We start from the raw sequence: 19,136 nt of genomic DNA, 5'->3' as shown, positions 1-19,136 counted from the left end.
AGACAAGCACACAGATGGTGGGAACATGACCACGACAAACCCCAAAAGAGAAATTGGATGCTCAGATACAGCCCAACGCAAAAATTTTCAACCTTAAAACCCCAAGGCACGCATTAAACAGTTTTCTGCGTACAGCATCTGCTATGTGACTGCAGGGACTTGAAGGAAAGAACATTGCTGCTGAAAAGCAATAAGCAGCCGCGTGTGTACCAAACTGGGGGAAGCAAGGACAGTGGCTGTGGTGGCAATGCAGCCCGATCCACTCACAGTGACAGTGGCCAGAAGCCCTTCAGGCACGTTGGCTACGATGATGCCGATAAGGAAGATGACCGCTTCCAGCCAGCTGTAGCCCAGGATGAGGGACAGCACGAAGAAGGAGACCCCCAGGAACACCGCCACCCCTGTGATGAGCTGGATGAAGTGCTCAATCTCCATGGCTATGGGTGTCTGTCCCACCTCGAGGCCAGAGGCAAGAGTGGCTATGCGGCCCATCACTGTCCTGTCACCTGTGGCAATCACAATGCCCCTGGCAGTGCCTGCAAAAGAGGAAAGGACAGGGAATCAGTGCCCTGGCTCCAACAAAACCATCACCAAGTAAATAAGCCAAAGCCTCGGACCCTGGAGGCTACGTTTAGCAAACTGGGCTTACCTCCCTGCATAGATCACTAACCTTAGATCTAATGCAATGACAAATTATTTTCTTTAGATTTGGGCCCCAGAAGACATCTTGCAAGTAGTACTAAAGCTCAAATTGAAGAGAGTCAATAAATGAAATAGAAAATTGCCCACAACACTTCAGTAAATCGATCTTAGGATACTAGATATTTTTCAAAAGCATACACAGAAGTAAAGTACTTATTGATTTGTTGTTGTTGTTGTTGATGTTGTTGCTTCTTGATTTAGTCTTAAGATTTTCTTGGGTCAGTAAGGTGGTTCAGTGTGTAAGAGCATTACCTGCCAATCCTGATGACCTAAGTTGGATCGTTAGAACCCTAGAACCTCGGATCCCTACAGCCTAGAAGGAGAGAATCAAATTGTGCAACTTCTCCACATGTGCACTGTGGCATGAGTGTTCTCACTTACACACACACACACACACACACACACACACTTATGAAAGATTTTTTAATTAAAAAAAAAAAACAAGATCTTCCCACGTGAGGTACGCGTCTCTATAACAGAAGTGTGGTAATCTTGTGATTTACCTAAACTATGTGACGTTACAGGGGTCTTTGGGAAAGGAAGCGCGGTACTGTGGCAAGAGCATGCATGTGGAAGTCAGACAAATCTGGGTTCGAATGCGTGTTTGAACTCCTGCCTGGGTGTCGGGCGTCAGACGGGGAGAAGTGTGCGAAGCACTTTGTCCTTTGTCACAAAGGAGGCAGGCAACAAATGTGACTTCCACTCATTTCCTGTCAGCTCTCCAGAGCTAGCTGCTGCCTAAGCAGTAAGGACACCTTATCTGACCTTTCAAATACATTCAGTTATGGGAAACGAATGATAAATCAGAATCTCAGTGCATTAAAAATTTAGGACATGTAATGTATAGTTGATTTGTATTTAATTCCAATTTGCTGAAGGTGGGAATCAAGCCCAAGGAACCAAGCTATGGAGGAGAAGGCGTATCAGGGGAGGAGGTGTGTGTCGGGACGCAGGAAAGTATTCTTTACCGCCAGGTGAGAGGTCTGTGGTCTAGGTAAATCTCTCTCTCCTACCATCTCTGGCCCCTGGATTTATTCCCGGAGTCCTCCTGAGAGCTCACTGGCTTGACCAGAGAGGGTACATGTTGCAGATTGTGCTTAGGCCCTGTCCTCAGGTGGTGACAGCTCCTAGAGCGCCCATCTGCCACCGGCGTTCATCCCTAGAACCCAGTTCTGAGGAGGAAGAGCCAGGGCAGACGGCACACTTTGAGGGGTTCCTTCCCAGCACGGCCTGCATGGGTAATACAGCTGGAAGGAGAACGTGAATTTTCACGTGAAACTTTTCTTGACCCAGATCGAGTCTCCAATTTCTAATCAAGAGCTGAGAAAAGAAGTGGCCGGTCCAGAACCACAGGCCTAGAAGACCTCACTTGCTGCCCACACTCCTAAGGGTGGCATCTTGACTCATCGTCTGAAAGTTCTATGGAAGGCTTTCTGTCTGGGGATGGACAGACAGAGAGCTTCCGGTAGAGAGGTGACTTTCAACAAAGTCCGTCTGCCCTTGGCCAGTGGCCTGCTCTCTGGAGATGATTATTTCTGCAACATTCAGGGCCCTGTTCCCCCAGTGCCCTTTATATGCAGAGCTTTTGCTGTGTAAGTCCAGCTTCAGAAGTCAGACCTTTCCCTGCCTGTGGCTAGGCTGACAAGCTTTCTTAAGATGCTTGCTTCTCACCTTCCACGCAGTTGGTAGAGAAGAAACAGATATTGCGGGTCTCCAGGGGGTTCTCATGGGTGAACTCAGGGGAACGGGTCTGGGGCTCCGACTCCCCTGTTAGGGACGAGTTATCCACCTGAGGAGGAAGGGGTGTAGCCGTTAAACCGGCAGCGCCGGCAAGCAGCCCTGTGCGCACACAGCTGTCTCCTGAGCCAGATCCAGCTACCCTCAATCTTCATGACAAGAAGGACAAAATTATACTTGCCCTCATCACATATTTATGGCCTTACTCAGCTTGCTCTGGCTTTGGGTTGGATGACCGACTCTTCCTGACTTTTATGTGTCTTTGGGTTATTTACATCACCCACAAGGCCTCTGTGTGTTCATCTGTCAAGTGGGGAAGCTTAGCAGGATCATTGTATCGCACAAGCCCAGAGGTACCACCAAGGCAGTGTATGGCAATGCTACCTCCTAGGATACATCAAGCTACAACAGATAGCAGCCTTTATAATTACATCATTTTTTTTTCCAGGCACCCTCTCTAGGTAGCCAGGCTGGGGTGACCTTGAACTCCTCATCCTCTTACTTCCACCTTCTACTTTCGGAGGGCTAAGATTACAGACGTGACCTGCCACACCCAGTTTCTTCACCTCTCTTTCGTTAAAAATTTATTTATTATGCAGGGCTCTCTGTAGCCCAGGCTGGCCTGGAATCTTTCAGAGTGAAATTAGACAGTGTATGTAAGGCATTTATGGCGTAAATGGCATCCAGTATACAACGGCTATAAAGTGGCTCGATCAAAGAAATCCCAGGGCATAGCGTATTCCTAACCCACAGATACCCAGAGGTAGCCTGTTGCCATCATATACAGGAAGGAGGTTTTACGGGGAGGTGCAGGAGAAGCCTTGCAATTGGGTTTCTTGACTTTTAAACTTTCAAGAGGCCCTCTCTTGACTCTGTACAGACTCAACCACTTGCTCCGGGTGACCGCCTCACCTTGCAACCATGAGAAGAGATGATCCGGAGGTCAGCAGGGACACGGTCTCCACCCTTCACTTCTACCAGGTCTCCTACCACCACCTCTTCCGCATTGATCTGCATCTTCTCCCCCTCCCGGATGACCAGCGCTTGCTGTGGAAAGGCCGAGAGCCCCTCATGAAATGTTTGCTTCTACCTTTGCTCTCCAGTCTGTTGCTCTCCCTCCAAAGGAGGAGAAGAACCGCCCCCCTATCCCCCCATCCCCCACCCCCACCCCCCACCCCCCAACACCTTCAGCAACACAGCTGGGCTCTGGCGTGGAGAGCCGGGAGTGAGTTTTCTGCCCATCTTTCTTCCACCTCAGACCACAAGGCAGAAGGAGGTGGACCGTCTCGGAAACCGTATGCCCCAAGCTGGATGGAGCCAGTCCCGGCCATCTACCTGAGGCACCATGTTCTTGAAGGAGTCCATGATCTTGGAGCTTTTGGCTTCCTGGTAGTAGGAGAAGCAGCCGGTGACAATGACAACAGCTGCCAGCACAATACCTAGATATAACTGGGAAGGAGAGAGAGTCTGAAGGGCGTGCCACTTCCCGCCTTGAGGGGTGGGTACCACTTGGGATGAGCACCCAGAGGCATCTTGTGTGGGACCCCTAGTCTTCCTCTGAGCCCAGGTGTGAGAATGGTAGTAAGACATCTTTCTCTCCAACTCTCTACCCCCCCCTCCAGCCTTCTAACCCACACTCCTGGCGTGGAAGGGGAAAAGAAAGGAGTTCCCATGGCTCAGGATTTTCTAGGAGTGAAGACCCAGGGATACAGACCAGCCCATTTTTGGTGGAAGAACTAAGGAAGGACTGTATCACTCATTGCTGACTGCATGTGTTGGAGGGTGCTTCACGGTTATGTACAGCAGCCTCATCTCTCTTTAGTCTGAGGTCTCCGGACTGTGATGGTGTTCCCCGAACCCTCCCCCATCACCTCATTGGGGGGTTGAGAGTTGGAGGGCAGAGCCATGAGTTGGACCAGGGTATCATGTGCGTGGCTCACATTATCATTGGATGGTTCATCCTCCATGGCAGCCAGGATACCATAGGCCAAGAAGCAGAGGAGTGCCCCGATCCACAGCAGGATGGAGAAGCCCCCGAAAAGCTGACGGCAGAACTTGACCCACTCAGGGGTTGTGGGTGGTGGAGTGAGGGCATTGGGTCCATCCCTAGCCAGAATGTCCTGTGCTCGCTGGTTGGTGAGGCCCTAGGGATGAGAAAAGATGTAGGAGTTGGGTGTGTGAGACACACCCGACCCTCATCACACCTCTCGGCATCTCAGAGACAAATGTCCAGCTGGAGGGAGGAAGATCTCCTTCGGTTGGGAGGTGTGGGAACACCAGGAGGGACCACACAGAGAAACTGGTATCTATAATGGGACTTGGACCTTGAAGGCTAGAAAGGACCGTCTGGCTGTGGCTCTGCTTCTGGTTATTCTTGGGTTGAACCCTGTTTTTGTTGGGCCAGCATGCATAAGCACACGGGAAAGATTGTTTGCCTGACCACCCTCCTCTCTTCCTGCAGATGCTTCCTTTCTCCAGGGCTCCCCGGAATGCCCCACCGCTTTGACCCTTCTTCGTGTCATGTGATTTAAGCAATCACCTAGCTCTTTCCAAAGAAAGCCTAGCCAGGATCTCTATTCTTAAGGCCCCAGGCTAGACCACAGGCCTCTTTCTGGATCCAGGGAGTCCCCCACGCTTGATTCTAGACTGGTGCTTGCTACACTGCACTGGAATTCTGTCTTTATGGTTTGTTTTGTTTTGTTTTGTTTTGAATTTTTTGCACTGACTTGGAGCAGGACCCGCTTGTTACTGATCTTCATGTCATCCGTTCACCTACTTTATACATGAATGTTGAGCTCCCACTACATGCGTGGCGCTGGAAGGATCTAGAGACGAGCCCGATCAACAAAGTTCCCACTGACAGTTTAAAGAAAAAAACCTGCACAGTAATAAATACACTTTGATGCCAGAGAGTGGGAAACCCGTCATTGAAAACAAAGTAAGGTTAAAGACTGGGAGCGTAACAGTTTAGGAAGTGACATAAAGGGGTGGGCCAGGGGTATTGACACATTAATTTTTTTAATCTTTCTTTTTTTCCCTTAAGACAGGGTATTGTTCTAGCTTGGACGTTGCTATATAGCCCAAGCTGGCCTTGAACTTGTGGCTTTAACAGTGTTTTCATTTGTTTGAGCCAGCATCTCAATATTTTATCTAGAATGGTTTTGAACTCTTGGACTCAAATGTTCTTTCTGCTTTAGCCTCCTAAGTACTAGAACTAGATTGACCACCACAGCATTTGGAAGATTTTTTTTTTAACTAAGGATTGAATTGAAGGCATCACACAAGCTATGCAGCTCTATTTGATTTGATTTTGTGACAAGGACTCTAAATTGTCTGCCCTGGCCTTGAACTTACAATCTCCCTGCCTCGATCTCCGAAACAGCTGCGATCACAGGTATGTGCTAGTGCCCCAAGCTCTGAGGAACACTTTAAAATAATTCTAAATGACAAGCATGGCGGTTTGACTGTGGCTTGTCTTTGTTTGTATAATCCACCTCATCCGAGGACAGCTCATGGTCACCCTGGGGAAGGGGAAATGGAGAAAGAAGGTTGGGCACATTTCGGAGCACAGGATTAAGGAAGGAACATGGGCCTGGCTACAAATCCAGCAAATAACCCTCCCTTCCTGACATTCCTTGCTTTAAAAAACAGGCCGACAACACCTGACAATGCCTGAGGATTAAAGAAATGTCCACACCGCATCTTACTACGGAGCCACTGATGTAGCAGGAGCCAGCAAGCACTATAATAACGGGATGAGTCACCTTGCTGGTCCACAGCCATCATCTCTGAGAGCAGTTGTTGAAGCGGAGCACAGAGCCTTGCCCCGGATCTGGGCCTAGGGTTCTAAGGAATTCTAGCTTCCAGTTACACAGGGAAGGAGGGGGGAGTCAGGGGTCCAAAGTCTATTTCAGGCTTAGGTAAGTCTCTCACCTCTGACCTGCTTCTCTCACTTGCAAAGAGCACTGTGTTTCAGTTTGGAGGCTCTCCCAACTCACGGCTCCACTCACCTTGGACAGATCCACTTGATATTTTCGGCCCAGCTCATCCAAGGACAGCTTGTGGTCATCCTGGACAAGAGGAAATGGAGGCATTTTGGAAAAGGAGACTGAGCACACTTTGGGGCACAGGGTTAAGTTGGGGGATGGGGTAGGGGGGGACATGGGCCTGCGTACAAAGCTTCTTTGGATGCCCGTGGCTGTCGGTGTGTGACTGCCAGAGCAGAGCTGCTCCTCCTGGCCCTGGTGAAAGCACTGTGGTCCTTACCATGGCAACCTCCTTCTTCAGCTCATCGAGCTCCTTCTCCTTCTGTTTCTTCTTGCCACCCCCATTCTCCGCGGTGGTGGCGGCAGGCGAGTACTCACGCCCTGCCTGCAAAAGGAAGGGACGACCCAGGTCATCAGAGAGACTGGCTGGAACCCGTTCTCACCAGCCGTCAAGGTCAAGGATGTCCCCTCACTGGAAGCAGGGTGGTGGCAGAAGAGAATGGAAGGGCTCAGACTCTCACTGGCAGAGCTGACAGGACCCAACATTTGAGCTTTATCTGTTTACCGGGTGATCTGGGATTTTGCTAAATGAAAGAGAAAATACACACACACATTGGAAAAACACCATCCTGTGTGATTTGAAAGAATTCTGGAAGTGGGCAGGGATTGTGTTGATGGGCAGGGTGTCCTACAGGAATGTCTTTGCCTTGTTCAGAGAGGGGTGCTGTGTAGTCCTTGGAAGCCAAGAGGAGAAGAGGGGTTGCTGGTGGCAGTGGAATGGGTAGGGATGATGGACCGAGAGAAGCTAGAAGCAACGGGTTCAAGTATGTCTATCCAGTGGGAGCCTAGGGTATGCTCGGAGCCCTCAGCGCCTGCTGGGGCAGGCTTGCCTGAGAATAGACAAGGGCAACTCACAGAACTTGAAACCCCAAAGCATAACTGAGTTCCCTTTGTCAAGAAATGTATGTGAAAGTTAACAGGGAATTAAAGCCATGTAAGTCAGGGTCAGTCTTGGGCCGTCTGTGCAGGTCAGCTGGGTGTTTGTAATAGTGATCTTATGAGGTCCCCACCCCCTCACCCCCTCACCCCCCACCCCCACCCTTCTCCTCAGAGTCTTTCAGAGCCACTTTAGGTTTTCAGAGTCTCATAGGAGCTTCCTGGTGGGGAGGATGGGGAAGTCTTCATTCAAATGGAGACCGCCTTAGCAGTGAGCTAAGTGGGGGCTAGGAAAAGGCCTATGGGGTTATGGACAGTATGCAAAATCTTGCCCTCTGTGTGTTTCTCCTCTTTCTTGGGGAGGGGGCTATTGGCCACCAGCCTACAAAGACAGGAGGAGCAGAAAGCAAGGCGCAGAGCTTGGAAGATTAGGATGATGGAGAATGACCAGTCTGGGAACCACTTCAAGGAGAACAAAGGCTATATATATTCCTTGGGGGAGTGAGTAGGGGCCTTCCAGGATAGGTGTACGTAAGTGGTTGAAGCCGGGTACTTTAAGGATGCTCGGTTTGCATTTGGAAGCATTCTCCTATCATATGGACGGGGACGCTGTACCTAATTATCCTACAGGCACAGGGAGGGGAGAGCTAGCGGGGAGCTGTGTCACAAACCATCTATCAAATGTGGTTACAGGCATCTATGTCTAAAGACACTCTCCAGATGGAGTCAGGCAGAGAGTAGGAGGCCCTGCTGGGAAGAGGGAGTCGTCCATGGAACACTGAGCTCAGGGTGGCTATCCAGTCTAGGAGGGCTACAACCTCAAACAGCAGGGTCCTTCCAACAGGCTCCCCCAACATCTCTCCGCCTCCCTCAGGACAGAGCGGGTAGCTAAATTTCTGCCTGGTCCCTCTGGCTCTCCTATGGATCCTAGAGGCTTCACTGAGCTTTTTAGGAGTAGGTTTTTCTATGCTATGGTTATGCGTTCTCCATAAAGAATAAATACCTGGTAGAAACCATAGCCCGTGCGGGTTTTGGTTTGTTTATTTCGTTTTTCAAGATAATGCCTTTGAAGGGTGTCTTTGTTTCTAATGGGCTGGCTGCGAAGGAGAGTGGAAAACAGAGGTAGTTCTCTACCTCCACATAGACACCCTCCCTCCCTGTCAGCATCCCACATTATTAGAGCAGTACGTTGTTTCGTCACTATCTCCCAGAGGCCACAGCGGACACTCTAGCAGGGTATATGCTGTGGGTTCCGGCAAATGTATATCCTGTATATCAGTGTGGGTCTGCCATTTGGCTAGCATGTGGCTGTGGTGCTCTAGCTCCTCAGCGCTCCAGGATGACGTATGTTCACTCATCAGAGTTAGCGAGATCTGGAGAACATGACAGATGCTGTGATCATAAAAAAAAAAAAATCATAAACTTAAGCGCCTTGAGTACAGAGTTCTGTCTAGTGAAGTCAGGAGCAAGTGTGGGCATGGGACACGCAACACAAGGTGGACACTTGTTTCGGGGTACCATGAGTTGGAAGGAGATGTGCTCCCAGAGGCTGTGCTGCTTAGACATGCTCCTTTAGCGAAAGTGACCGACACGTCAGACTTCCACCTCTGTTTCAAATATCTACGAATCCAGTCTGGCCAAGCATCTTGGGGGAAGACTAAAGTAGCCATCCAAAGGAGGTGACAAGGACACAGAAAGACTTCTACCTCTCCCTTCCCCAGGTGATGTAACAGGCTTCCTCTAATTAGATGACTTGAAATGCTTTGTCGTTACTAACATCCTTGGTGAGGCAGGGATGCGCAGAGGTTTGGGAAACCACAAAGGAGTTGACTGCAAGAAAGTGATCTTCAAGGAAGACATAGGAGCCTGGGTAACCACGGAGGAGAGGTTTGGGCTAGAGGCCGAACAACAGAGCCCAGGGATATAAAATGAAGTACATGAAAATGAGAAGCAAATATTAGCTTCCGGAGCTGGGAGTGGTGGTGCACACATCAGTGTCCTCACGATTCAGGCAGGAGGATTGGAAGTTTGGGTCTAGCCTGGGCTACACAGTGTGATACTATCTCAAACAAACAAATAGATGTCTCTGGAAATTTTGCTGGCTCTTGCGTGCTGGGATGTTGCATGGTGGCTGAGCTCCGTGTGGTGCCTTCTTTTCCCAGCTCCCATTCTGTTCTCCCTTAAGTTCAAAGCTTGGGGCACACTGCCCTTCCCCCCTCCTCCTGTCCTGGCACAAATCTCAGGCTCCACAGCCAGAAGCCTGCGGAGATTTGGGGCCAGTAGCTGCCCAGGGAAGAAAGAAAGAGGAAGCGGGGACCCCCTCTCCCCCTCTGCCCTTCCCTCCCCACCCCTAGCACAAGTCCCTCTCTTTGGTTCTTGAATGCTGAAGGAGAACAGAGAGTTCTTGTTGAGAAAGCCAGAGGCTGGGACAGAGTGGGGGTAGTTGGAAATCAGCCAGCACTGCCCCCACCCGCCCCCCACCTCAGCCTCTGGAGGAGGCTTGGCTCCCTCCCACCAGTGCAATTCCTTTCCCCAACTCCCACGCTGCCCTTCACAGCAGCGTGGTGATGGGCTGGAGTGGAGGGGAAGCAGACCACCGAGTAGAGCGTGGGGGGGGGGTGGGACTGTTTTCTGCAAAGCTTTCCTGGCAGGTAGGGCTCTGAGTGCCCAGCCTCCAGCGGCCAGACTTAAGCCAGCTTTTTATGCCAAACAGACCAGACCAGCAATGTCACTCACAGCCTCTAGGTTAGGGGTGCTACAGGTTATGGGCCCAGCAAGAGTGCTAGGGGAGACGGTCCAAATGGGGAAATCAACGTCAAAGTGCTTTTTGAGTAGAAAGAATCTTGTGAGCTGGGTCTACCTTGCTCTACAGTCAAGCGGGTTGGGTTTGGGGGCATGGCCTCTTTCCACTTAGATGGAGGTAGGGCTTGCCTGACTTGATTGGCCCTGGCCTCTCAGAGGTTCTGCACCTCAGGTGCACCTGTACTTTTTATGGGGAACAAGAGATGCTGACATACTGCTGAAAGTCCCCAGACAGTATGTCTTTCTATGACTATGACCTCTTTCTCAGGGAAATCCATTGCCCATCTAGGGTGGGCTCATAGCTCTCACCACCCCCCAATCTGTGCCCTGCACCCTGGTTTGCAAAATCACCTGCTGAGACACAATGTAGGGTCACCCCTGAATGCCTGCCCCACTACCAGCACACTATTGTGAGGTTGTAGACACATGTGCACTTGTATACACACACACACACACACACACACACACACACACACACACACACACACGAGAGGGCATGCATGCACACACTCTCCGGACTCTTTTTTTCTAGTTCCCACCCTAGCTCTGGAACCGTGGTGTCCAGGCTCAGAGTTTTTCCAGCTGTTCAGCTTAGTGCAATAACATGTCCTTGCCTGACTCCTTCTTGGGCCCCAAAATTGGCCCACAGCACCCCATGGCACGGTCTTCCTCACATTTTGCAATGGCCTGTCAAAGGATAGCTGCCAAGCACAGAATATAAAGAGACCGGGTCACTTTTCTTCATATGGGAATTCCATTTCCAAGAATTGGAAGCCTTGTCCTTGCTCGCCCAGACATGGCTGTTAATCTTTTCCCTGGCAAATCCATTGCGTCAGAGCACCATGGGCAGGGGCAGTTCTCACCAACTTTTGGAAAGGCCCCCAGAGCCTATGGCCCAGAGCCGAGGACAGTGTGCTGGGGACATCCGGAGGGGTGCTGGGGTGAGGGCTTAGGGATACATCCCTGCTCTCGCTCCCGTCTGGCATGCCTAGCTCTGGGAGCTGGTGTAACAAACCGCTTAGTGGCTCTGGGAGTGGGGTGTTCCACCCCTCCTTTCTAACCCCAGGCTTGCCTCTGTGCTCTCAGGCAAGGATCTCAGAGGAATAGATATTTTCAGTGGGTAACAAGGTGGTGGTGGCGGCGCACGGGGGGAGGGGGCACAGGGGGGCAGAACTAACAGTGCCAAACGTCCCTTCAGCTGGGAGACTAGGAGAGAGAAGGGAGATGAGGGAATCGAGTGCAGGGAGATCTCGAAGGGCACTTGGATAGCTTCTGGGATAGTTGTGGGAGCGGAGGAGGGCAGGGTGGCTGCAGAATAGGGCAGTACTTGGGCTCCTGAGCACTGTGGAATCCACATTCATGTGCAGCTGGGAGACTAGTTCCAAGTTCAAACCATCCCACTCAGCGTCTGGCAACCTCCCTCCACATCCCATTTCTACTCCGTCTGTCCGGTCTGCCGTCATCGTCATCTCCCTCACCCTCCAGAGAGTGGCCCCTGATTTGGGGGGGATACTCACCCCACGACCCATCTTGGGGCAGAGTGGCTGAGGGGGACCTAGGCTCGAAAGGTCACCAGGAGGATCCCAAGACCACACCGCCTGTCTGGGGCAGCTGGAGACCCTGGCAGACAGACAGAGACAGCCTGAGCAACAGGGTAGCTTTAAATAGGTCCCTCTCCCCCTCACCCCCGCCTTCCCCTTCTCGGGAAAGAAACGTTTGTTGAAACTGGATCCCTGAGGACTCCTCCCCTCCCGCCCCTTCAGCAACTGGCCCCGCTGATGGTCCTGTTTTGTCCCTTGGTGTGCCCCCCCCCCCCAGCTTCCTTCAGCACTTTCCCATCCCATGGCAACTACAACCAAGAGAGAAGTGAGGGGAATCGAGTGGGGAGGGGGTGGCAAGAGGAAGAAGATGTGGCCCCTAAGAGAGCCATCAGCTCCAAGTCCTGGGGTGCCTGACATCTTACAGACTAACTGCCTATATTTCCAGGTGAGAAAGTTGAGGCTTTAAGAATTCCGCAATCTTAGTGGATAAGACAGAGTTAGAATCTCCCCGGGGTCCACATCCGATTTCCCAGTAAAAAGCAACAGCCTGGTCTGTCTGATATGGAGGGTGCAGGGACATTGTGACTAAGAAAGAAAACTGAAGGTGACTCCTGAGTTTGAAGCTCTGAGTTTGAAGCTCTTTGCAAGGGACCAAAGTCTGGAGATGGAGGGGAGTCTTTCTAAAACCTCCCAAAAGTAACCTCTGAGATGCACATGTCCAACTTGTTGCCCTCCGATTGCATTCACCCCACGATAGCTATGACTTTGACCCAACACATCCAAATCTTACTTCAGACATAGAAGTAGTTTACAACTTTAGAGTGACTTTGTTGTCGTTGCTGTTGTTTTGTTTTTTGAGACAGAGTTTCTCTGTATAGCCCTGACTGTCCTGGAACTCGATCTGTAGACCCAGATCCTCCTGCCTCTGCTGGGATTAAAGGAGTGCACCAACACCTCCCGGTGTGTGTGGTTTTGTTTTGTTTTGTTTTTGATAATGTGATTGCATAGTTGTCCAGTGTGACTCGTGGATGCTGTGACTGTTGCAAATGACAATGTTGTGTCACATTTAAAAGTTGAACACACCTGCAGCCCAGCGTCCCAGCCAATCAAGACACTCATTACCTAGAAGCAGTCGGGAAGGTGAAGGGCAGAAGACGTGATGGAGCTGGGAGTGCAGCCCTACTCTAGGCACAGCGGGCATTTGGTGGCATCGCTGTCATCCTGTGTGTGGAGCGGGCGAGCCTCTTGTCACTACTATAGAGGAGCTCTAGCTGGAAGGTGTGGCATTTCTAAGGAGGGCACGGAAGTCATTATCTCCTCAAATACCAAGGCCACGAACTAGAAAGAGCAGGGACTCCTCCAACGTCCTTCTGGGAGGAAGGGGACAGGCATCTCCACTGGGAGAGACCTGAGTGGAGGCAGGAGAGATCTGGAAAACTGGGCCTGGGGAGAGAGAATGGCCTTCCCCCTCCAGCTGGGAAGATGTCTCTAACACTATTCTCAATAGAAACAGGGACGGAGCAGATATCCCCCACGGCAGTGCTAACTGTTCTTGGGGTGCTGCTGTAGTTCATTTGATGAAGAGCCAAAGAATAAGGGTTGGGGACAGAGAGAAGAAAAATTTCTGTCCCCACCTACCAGGAGCAGTCAAGAGGACAAGGTCCTCCCGCAGTGTCCCCATTTCTCTAGGCAGAGAGATGGAGTGAGTGGACACCCGCTGAGCAGGGGGGCAGGTCTGAAAACCCTGACTGGGAAGGAAGAAAGGGAAGGAGTGGAGCTTTGGCAGGAGGCCTAGGGTACCCGCTGGCTGGGTTGGCAGGGTTGGGCCCCCTCTGGCCCTGGAGGGGGCTCCCTGTAGAGGGATTATGGACCTCTTGTCCAGGAAATCTACTCTTGGAGGCCAGGGCTCACATCTGAATTCCCTAAATAACTGGCCCCCTCCTGTCTGCCGCTGAGATTTTTCCATTACAGGCCTCAGAGGCGGGGGTGGGGTGGGGGGAGTGGGGAGGTGGGGGGGGGGCATGGGGGCAGTGTCAGATCCTACCTGCCCCTACTGCTTCCTCCTGGGCCTAGGCAGGAAGGATGGGCAGAGTACGCACATGGATTTTCTCATGGTCTGTGGTCTCTTCTGGCCTCGGACTTGGGTGTGGAGTAGCCAAGACTGGAAAACTGTGAGAGAAAAATAGACACAGTCCCTGTGTGTCAAGGACACAGAGAACAGCTGAAGATGTAAAGTCTACACGGAAGAACACTCTAGAAGATTTACCCAAAGGCTAGAGGAGCTGTGGGGGGTATCAGGGTGAATAGATGATCCCTTGGTGTGTAGGTGGTGGCATCTATACTCCTGGGCTAGAGTTTTTGAGCCATCTCCCTAACTCTTCAAGATATGAAGTGATACAGAAGAGGAACAGGAGGCTCTGAGCTCCTGTGTTCATCCCCCGCCGCCCCCCCCATCCTCCCACTCTTGCTAGCACCTTCCAGTGTTGCCCAGTCCTTCCCACGCCCTGGCTCTGCTGTCTGTAGCCAGGCTCAAGAACGGAAAGGGTCAGTGGCCTTCCTCTGCGTGCGCGGCCTGCTAGGGCTGCCTGCCATGCCCTGCATTTGGGTGACTACGGCTCCAAGGACACTGCTGCTCACATACTTGGGAGCTGCAACAGGGGAAAGCAAGCGGGGCACCTACAGCCTGGTTTTCACCCACGCCTCCCTGACCACTCCCTCTGTGGATGCATGGCGTCTATCTCAGACTCCAGAACACAATGTAGTAGGTAGATACCTGGCCCTTTGAGCTGTTGTGGCTGGGCTGGCTACCCGTGGACTCAGACAGGGCAACTCATTTGAGTCAAAAAAGGAAAGAGGGTGGGTGGGGGGGTGAGGGTGGGCGTGGAGGGTGGAGAAGGGCAGGGACAAAAAGATTTGCGAGCAGGTGGTAGGAACGCAGGAGAGAAAACACAGAAAGGTTACACGGGATAGGATGAAGAGGAGCCCGAGCCATGTCTGGTTGGCAGAGATCTGGGAAGTAAGGCTGTGTATACAGGTGTAGGGAGCTGGGAGCGGGGTGCTGGTTAAGGCTAAAGGAGACACTTGTGTCTGGGATTCTGTGGGTAGGAATGAACCAAGTGCTAATTCCAAAGACACTTCCATCTGAGCATGTGGCTCAGTTGCTAGAGAGCCTTCCTAGCAAGCATAGAACATGGGGTTCTATCCCAAATACCCCCTATACTGAAGGTTGTAGGACATGCTTATAATCATAGTACTTGGGAGGCAGAGGTAGGAGGATCAGAATTTCAAGGTCACCCAAAGCTACATAGCAAGTTTGAGAAGCCAATTCAGAGTAAATGAGAGAGCCTGTCTTTTATTATTATTATTATTGTTATTATTGTTGTTATTGTTGTTGTTGTTGTTATTATTATTATTATTATTATTATTATTATTATTATTATTATTTAAGCTGACCAGGACAGGGCAATGCTTACTTCGATGTGTGGTCCACCTATTACAGAGTAGTTGTCCACACAGGAGTGTGTGATGTGCACGTGTTCGCCTGCAGGCATTCACGTGTGCCCCAGGGAAGGCTGTGCATTACTGTGGGTGTACATGAGAGTCCATGGGAGAGTGTGCAAGGGGGAGGGTGGGCGCTCAGCTGCAGATGGACTTGTAAAGGAAACAGTTTTGTTTCCTAAGTGACTGGCCTCCTGGGGCCTCCAGCCCAGACTTGAAGGTTGTTTCAAGATCAAGAAAGAGAGAGTGGGAGGGACGGAGGGAGGAAAGAAGAGCTGGGAGAGGCTGTGTCACTCCCCCCCCCCCACCCCCAGCCCTCCTTCCACCCCCTCACCCCACTCCTCTGCCCCAGTCCCTCTTGCCAGCCTCTCCCGCTGCCAGCTCCCTGGGCTGCCCTGTCTCTCCTATTCCCTGCACCTCTCCTCTTCCTTTCTAACAGGCCAGGCTTCTGGAACCTTCTAGGGTGTGGGTGAGATTTTTTTTTTCTTTCAAAGAAAGACCATCTTGGGACGAAAACTTAGTTGGGAGTCTAGAAGGACCAGGGTGGCCTTACTTAGTATCCAAAAGGCATTGTCTCATTTTCCTTTTCTTCCTAGTCCTCTGCTCACATTCCCTCAGACTGTAGTGGCTTGGCAGCAGGTCTTCTGGCCTCCAAGTCACAGACATAGCCACTCTTTACTGCCTAGGGCTGAGGTCCTTCCATACCTCGGTTTCCCCACTGAACTACAAGGACTGTGCAGATTTTCTTCATATCTTTTCCTTGACATTGGTTCTCTGCATTCCTCCTGGTCTTTTCGTTGTTGTCTTCCTTGGACTCTCCTGTGGTCTGTCATCTTTAATCTCTTTTCCCCAGATGGTTTTGATTGCCTTGTTTTGATTATTCAAATCATACTGAATAAAATTCAGAAAAAAGAAGGAAGAGGCACCCGGAGGCAGCCCTCCGGTCTTTCTGCCTCTGGCCCTTTGTCTTTTTGCTTTCCTTGCTTCTTTGAATCCAGAAAAGGACCACATCGGGTGCCCATCAGTACACACAGGTGGGGATGTTAAGGAGATTAAAACAGAAAAGGATTTGTGTGTCTGCTCTCTCAGGCTCCGTGGCTCATGGTGTTCCCTTTCTGTTCCTCACCTGCCTTTCCCAGGGTCTGAATCATGGTCTGGTGCAGTGGACATTTACCTAAAAGTCAGGCTCTGGTGAGGCCACCAACCATAGTAGGACCTTAGATAGGCTCTGTCACCTGAGTGACAAGGGATGCCAGAAACCCTGTGAGAGCCCCTTTCTCCTCTGGTGCTCCCCAAACTCTGGGTTGCTTCCTCTTAAGTCATGGCCTAGCTCAGGGGAGCAGTAGAAGCAGCCTGCAGCAAGGCTGGGTTGGGAGGAAGTGAGGGGGGCAATCGCTCCTGCCCAATCTGTTAGTCTGTTAGTCTGTCCACTTCCACTAGTGCTGTTCCAGGAACCTTTAACTCTTGCCATAGAAGGGAGGAAAGGCCTGGATTGGGGTTTTTTGGTTTGGTTTTGTTTTATTAGCAAAGATGACCCTGCTCTTTTATATATAGCCACTGTGGAGGGTCTGGGTATCCTTTGGGCTGGGGAACCTGTTATTTCTTGGCTGGCATTCAGGGAGCAAATACTAGGTGAGGCTGTTTCCAGAGGTTTTTTATTTTTATTTTTATTTTTTTTTTTTGCGGGCGGGTGTGTGTGTGTGTGGGACTGTGAAAGTATGTTAGAGGTGATGAGAAGAGGGAGTTAATGGGCCTTGCTGAGTTTGGGGGCAGGGGTCACAGCTGGGCCCCGCAGGGCTCCTGTTTGCCTTTGATTCCATCTGTGTGGGGAAGGACTGGTCCCCAGCCCCCTGAGGTAGGTTTGCTTTGGCTGAGGATCTGACCCAGCCACTGGCCCTGAGCTCCCCACCCCCTGCTCTCCCTGGCCTGGCCCCTAGCCTTCTCCTTCTTTCCTTACCATGCCCTTCCTTCTCACCCAGCCTATGGGTCCTTCCGTTTGTCCGCTTGTCCCCTTTGGCACTCTGTACACCCAACTAGGACAGGACAGCCTAGAAACATCTGGCACACAGGGCTGTGGCCTCTCTCCCATGTGAACCACTTTCAGAAGTCTAGGGAGCTTGGTCTCCTCCGTGCTTCCTCTTAAAGTCCGGAATCTTACTGTAAGCCCCATTCTGGGCCAGGACCGGAAAGACCGTCACAAACCAGAGTCAAGGTTGCCGCTCTTACAGTCAAAGGCCTTCAAACCCTAAGCCATTTGGTCTCCAAATCCACAGCCTTTCACACTATGTTCCCAGAGTGGCTGCTGAGCCTGGGGCATCTCTCCATGTCCTTAACCTGCCTTCAACTTCTCCAGCCCCATTGCCTCAGGCTATGCCTTCCACGTGGGTCCCCTCGGGTGATGCTCCCATCCCACCAGCAAAAGAGCCAAGATGGGGGCCTTCGCGCTCGAAGTTGTGCTGGATGGGCTATGAGGAAGGATGGGTTTCAGTGCGGAACTTACCGTACTTACCAAGCGAAGGATTCTAGCTTCTTGGTTATGTCCCAGGCCTGGGCCTGACCCCAATGATCACTGCTTTGGGGTCAGGTCCAGGCCTCTGGATTTCCCAAAGCTCTCCAGTGGGCCTACAGAGCTGAGGGTCATAGAGGCAGACTGGTCCCAAGATCTCTTGTGTATCACTGTGCTCTGTGTGATGACTGTGTGACTGTCAGTTTGGCAGGATCTAGAGTCCCCTAGGGGACAAGCCTCCGGGCACGCCCGTGAGAGACTTTATAGATTAAGTTAGCTGAGGTGAGAAAACTCACTGTAAATATGGGCAGCACAGTTACACGGTCGCGTGGAGGAGGCCTAGGACTGAATTGGAAAGGCAGATGTGAGCTGAGCACTAGCGTTTGCCTCTCCCGGCTTCCTGACTGTGCACACAGTATGAGCAGCCATCTCTCACTCCCGCTGTGCTTTCTCCAATGGGATCCACCAAAAGAAGCTGCTTCTGCCAGACATTTGGTCACAGCCAAGGAAAAAAGGAATTAATAACTGGTCCTCAGTCGGATGTGGTGGCGCACGCATGTAATCCCAACACTCAGAGTGGATCTCTGTGAGTTCGAGGCCAGTCTGGTGTACAAAGCAAGTCTAGGACAGCCAGAGACTTGAAAACCCTGAAACAAACAAGCAAACAAAAGCCTGAGCCTCACCACATCACAGGCTAATAATCTCAGCTTGCAGTGTGAGAGCGTTAGGAGGTAGGGCCTCTGAGGGGTCATTACATAATGAGCTTTAGTACTGTTTCTTGTTGAACCAGAGTCTCCCTGTGAAGGTTTCTAACTTTCAGTGCTATTGCCTCAACTGCCAGAGTACTGGGATTACAAGCATGTGTCATCCAGACTCAGCTTAGTGCTCTTAGAGAAGAGATATGGATAGCCTGTTTCCTCTCCCGCTGCCTGTTGCCATGTGGAGGTACAGCATCTAGGTGGCTCTGTGCAAACCAGGAGTAGGGTCCCACTAGATGTAGCGCCTGTCAGTACCTTGATATTGGATTTCCCAGACGCCAAAACTAAAAGCCAGTGCCTATTAATTTAGTCCTTATACCAACTCTGTTTTACATGTAGGGAAACTGAGGCACCCAGCTCTTAACTAGCTAAGTCAAGTGGGGGATCTGGGACTCAGATCTAGTCTATTTAGTTCTAGCAGCTAAACATTTGATATCCTAGCTATGGAAAAAAGATCCTCTCTGGGTCCAAGTCACCTGGTTGGAATGGTGACAAGAAAGAGAGCCTAGAGGGCGGGAAAGGTGCCAATGGCAGGCTCCCCCTGTGAGCTAGGCTCTAATGGCTGCTGGCTGCACACAGTTAGACCAAAGGGTGACATCAGCTCCAAGAAGAGAAATATGGTTCTCAGCCGACAGAATCAGGAAGAGCTCCACGGAGGAGGAGGAGGAGG

General features: G+C 51.2%; 1 protein-coding gene across 2 annotated transcripts in view; it reads right to left on the bottom strand.

Moving 5' to 3' along the window:
* ATP1A2 (ATPase Na+/K+ transporting subunit alpha 2) overlaps window positions 1-11,832 on the bottom strand; it is a 31,607-nt gene extending 19,775 nt beyond the window's left edge. For both annotated transcript variants that reach the window (XM_084775739.1, XM_084775740.1), the window contains exons 1-8: window positions 11,681-11,832; window positions 6,706-6,810; window positions 6,450-6,509; window positions 4,380-4,583; window positions 3,775-3,888; window positions 3,352-3,486; window positions 2,374-2,491; window positions 268-536 (exon numbers count right to left, since the gene is read on the bottom strand). In XM_084775739.1, coding sequence (XP_084631865.1) covers window positions 268-536; window positions 2,374-2,491; window positions 3,352-3,486; window positions 3,775-3,888; window positions 4,380-4,583; window positions 6,450-6,509; window positions 6,706-6,810; window positions 11,681-11,692 — 1,017 coding nt within the window. In that variant the 5' untranslated portion in view covers window positions 11,693-11,832. The remainder of the gene's footprint in view (window positions 1-267; window positions 537-2,373; window positions 2,492-3,351; window positions 3,487-3,774; window positions 3,889-4,379; window positions 4,584-6,449; window positions 6,510-6,705; window positions 6,811-11,680) is intronic.
* Between the last annotated feature and the right edge of the window lie 7,304 nt (window positions 11,833-19,136).

The sequence above is a fragment of the Acomys minous genome, assembly GCF_964271855.1.
Source record: "Acomys minous genome assembly, chromosome: 1".
In the NCBI taxonomy this organism is placed as follows: Eukaryota; Metazoa; Chordata; class Mammalia; order Rodentia; family Muridae; genus Acomys; species Acomys minous.
The sequence above is the reverse complement of the archived record's forward strand: the minus strand, read 5'-3'. Positions and strand labels throughout refer to the sequence as shown.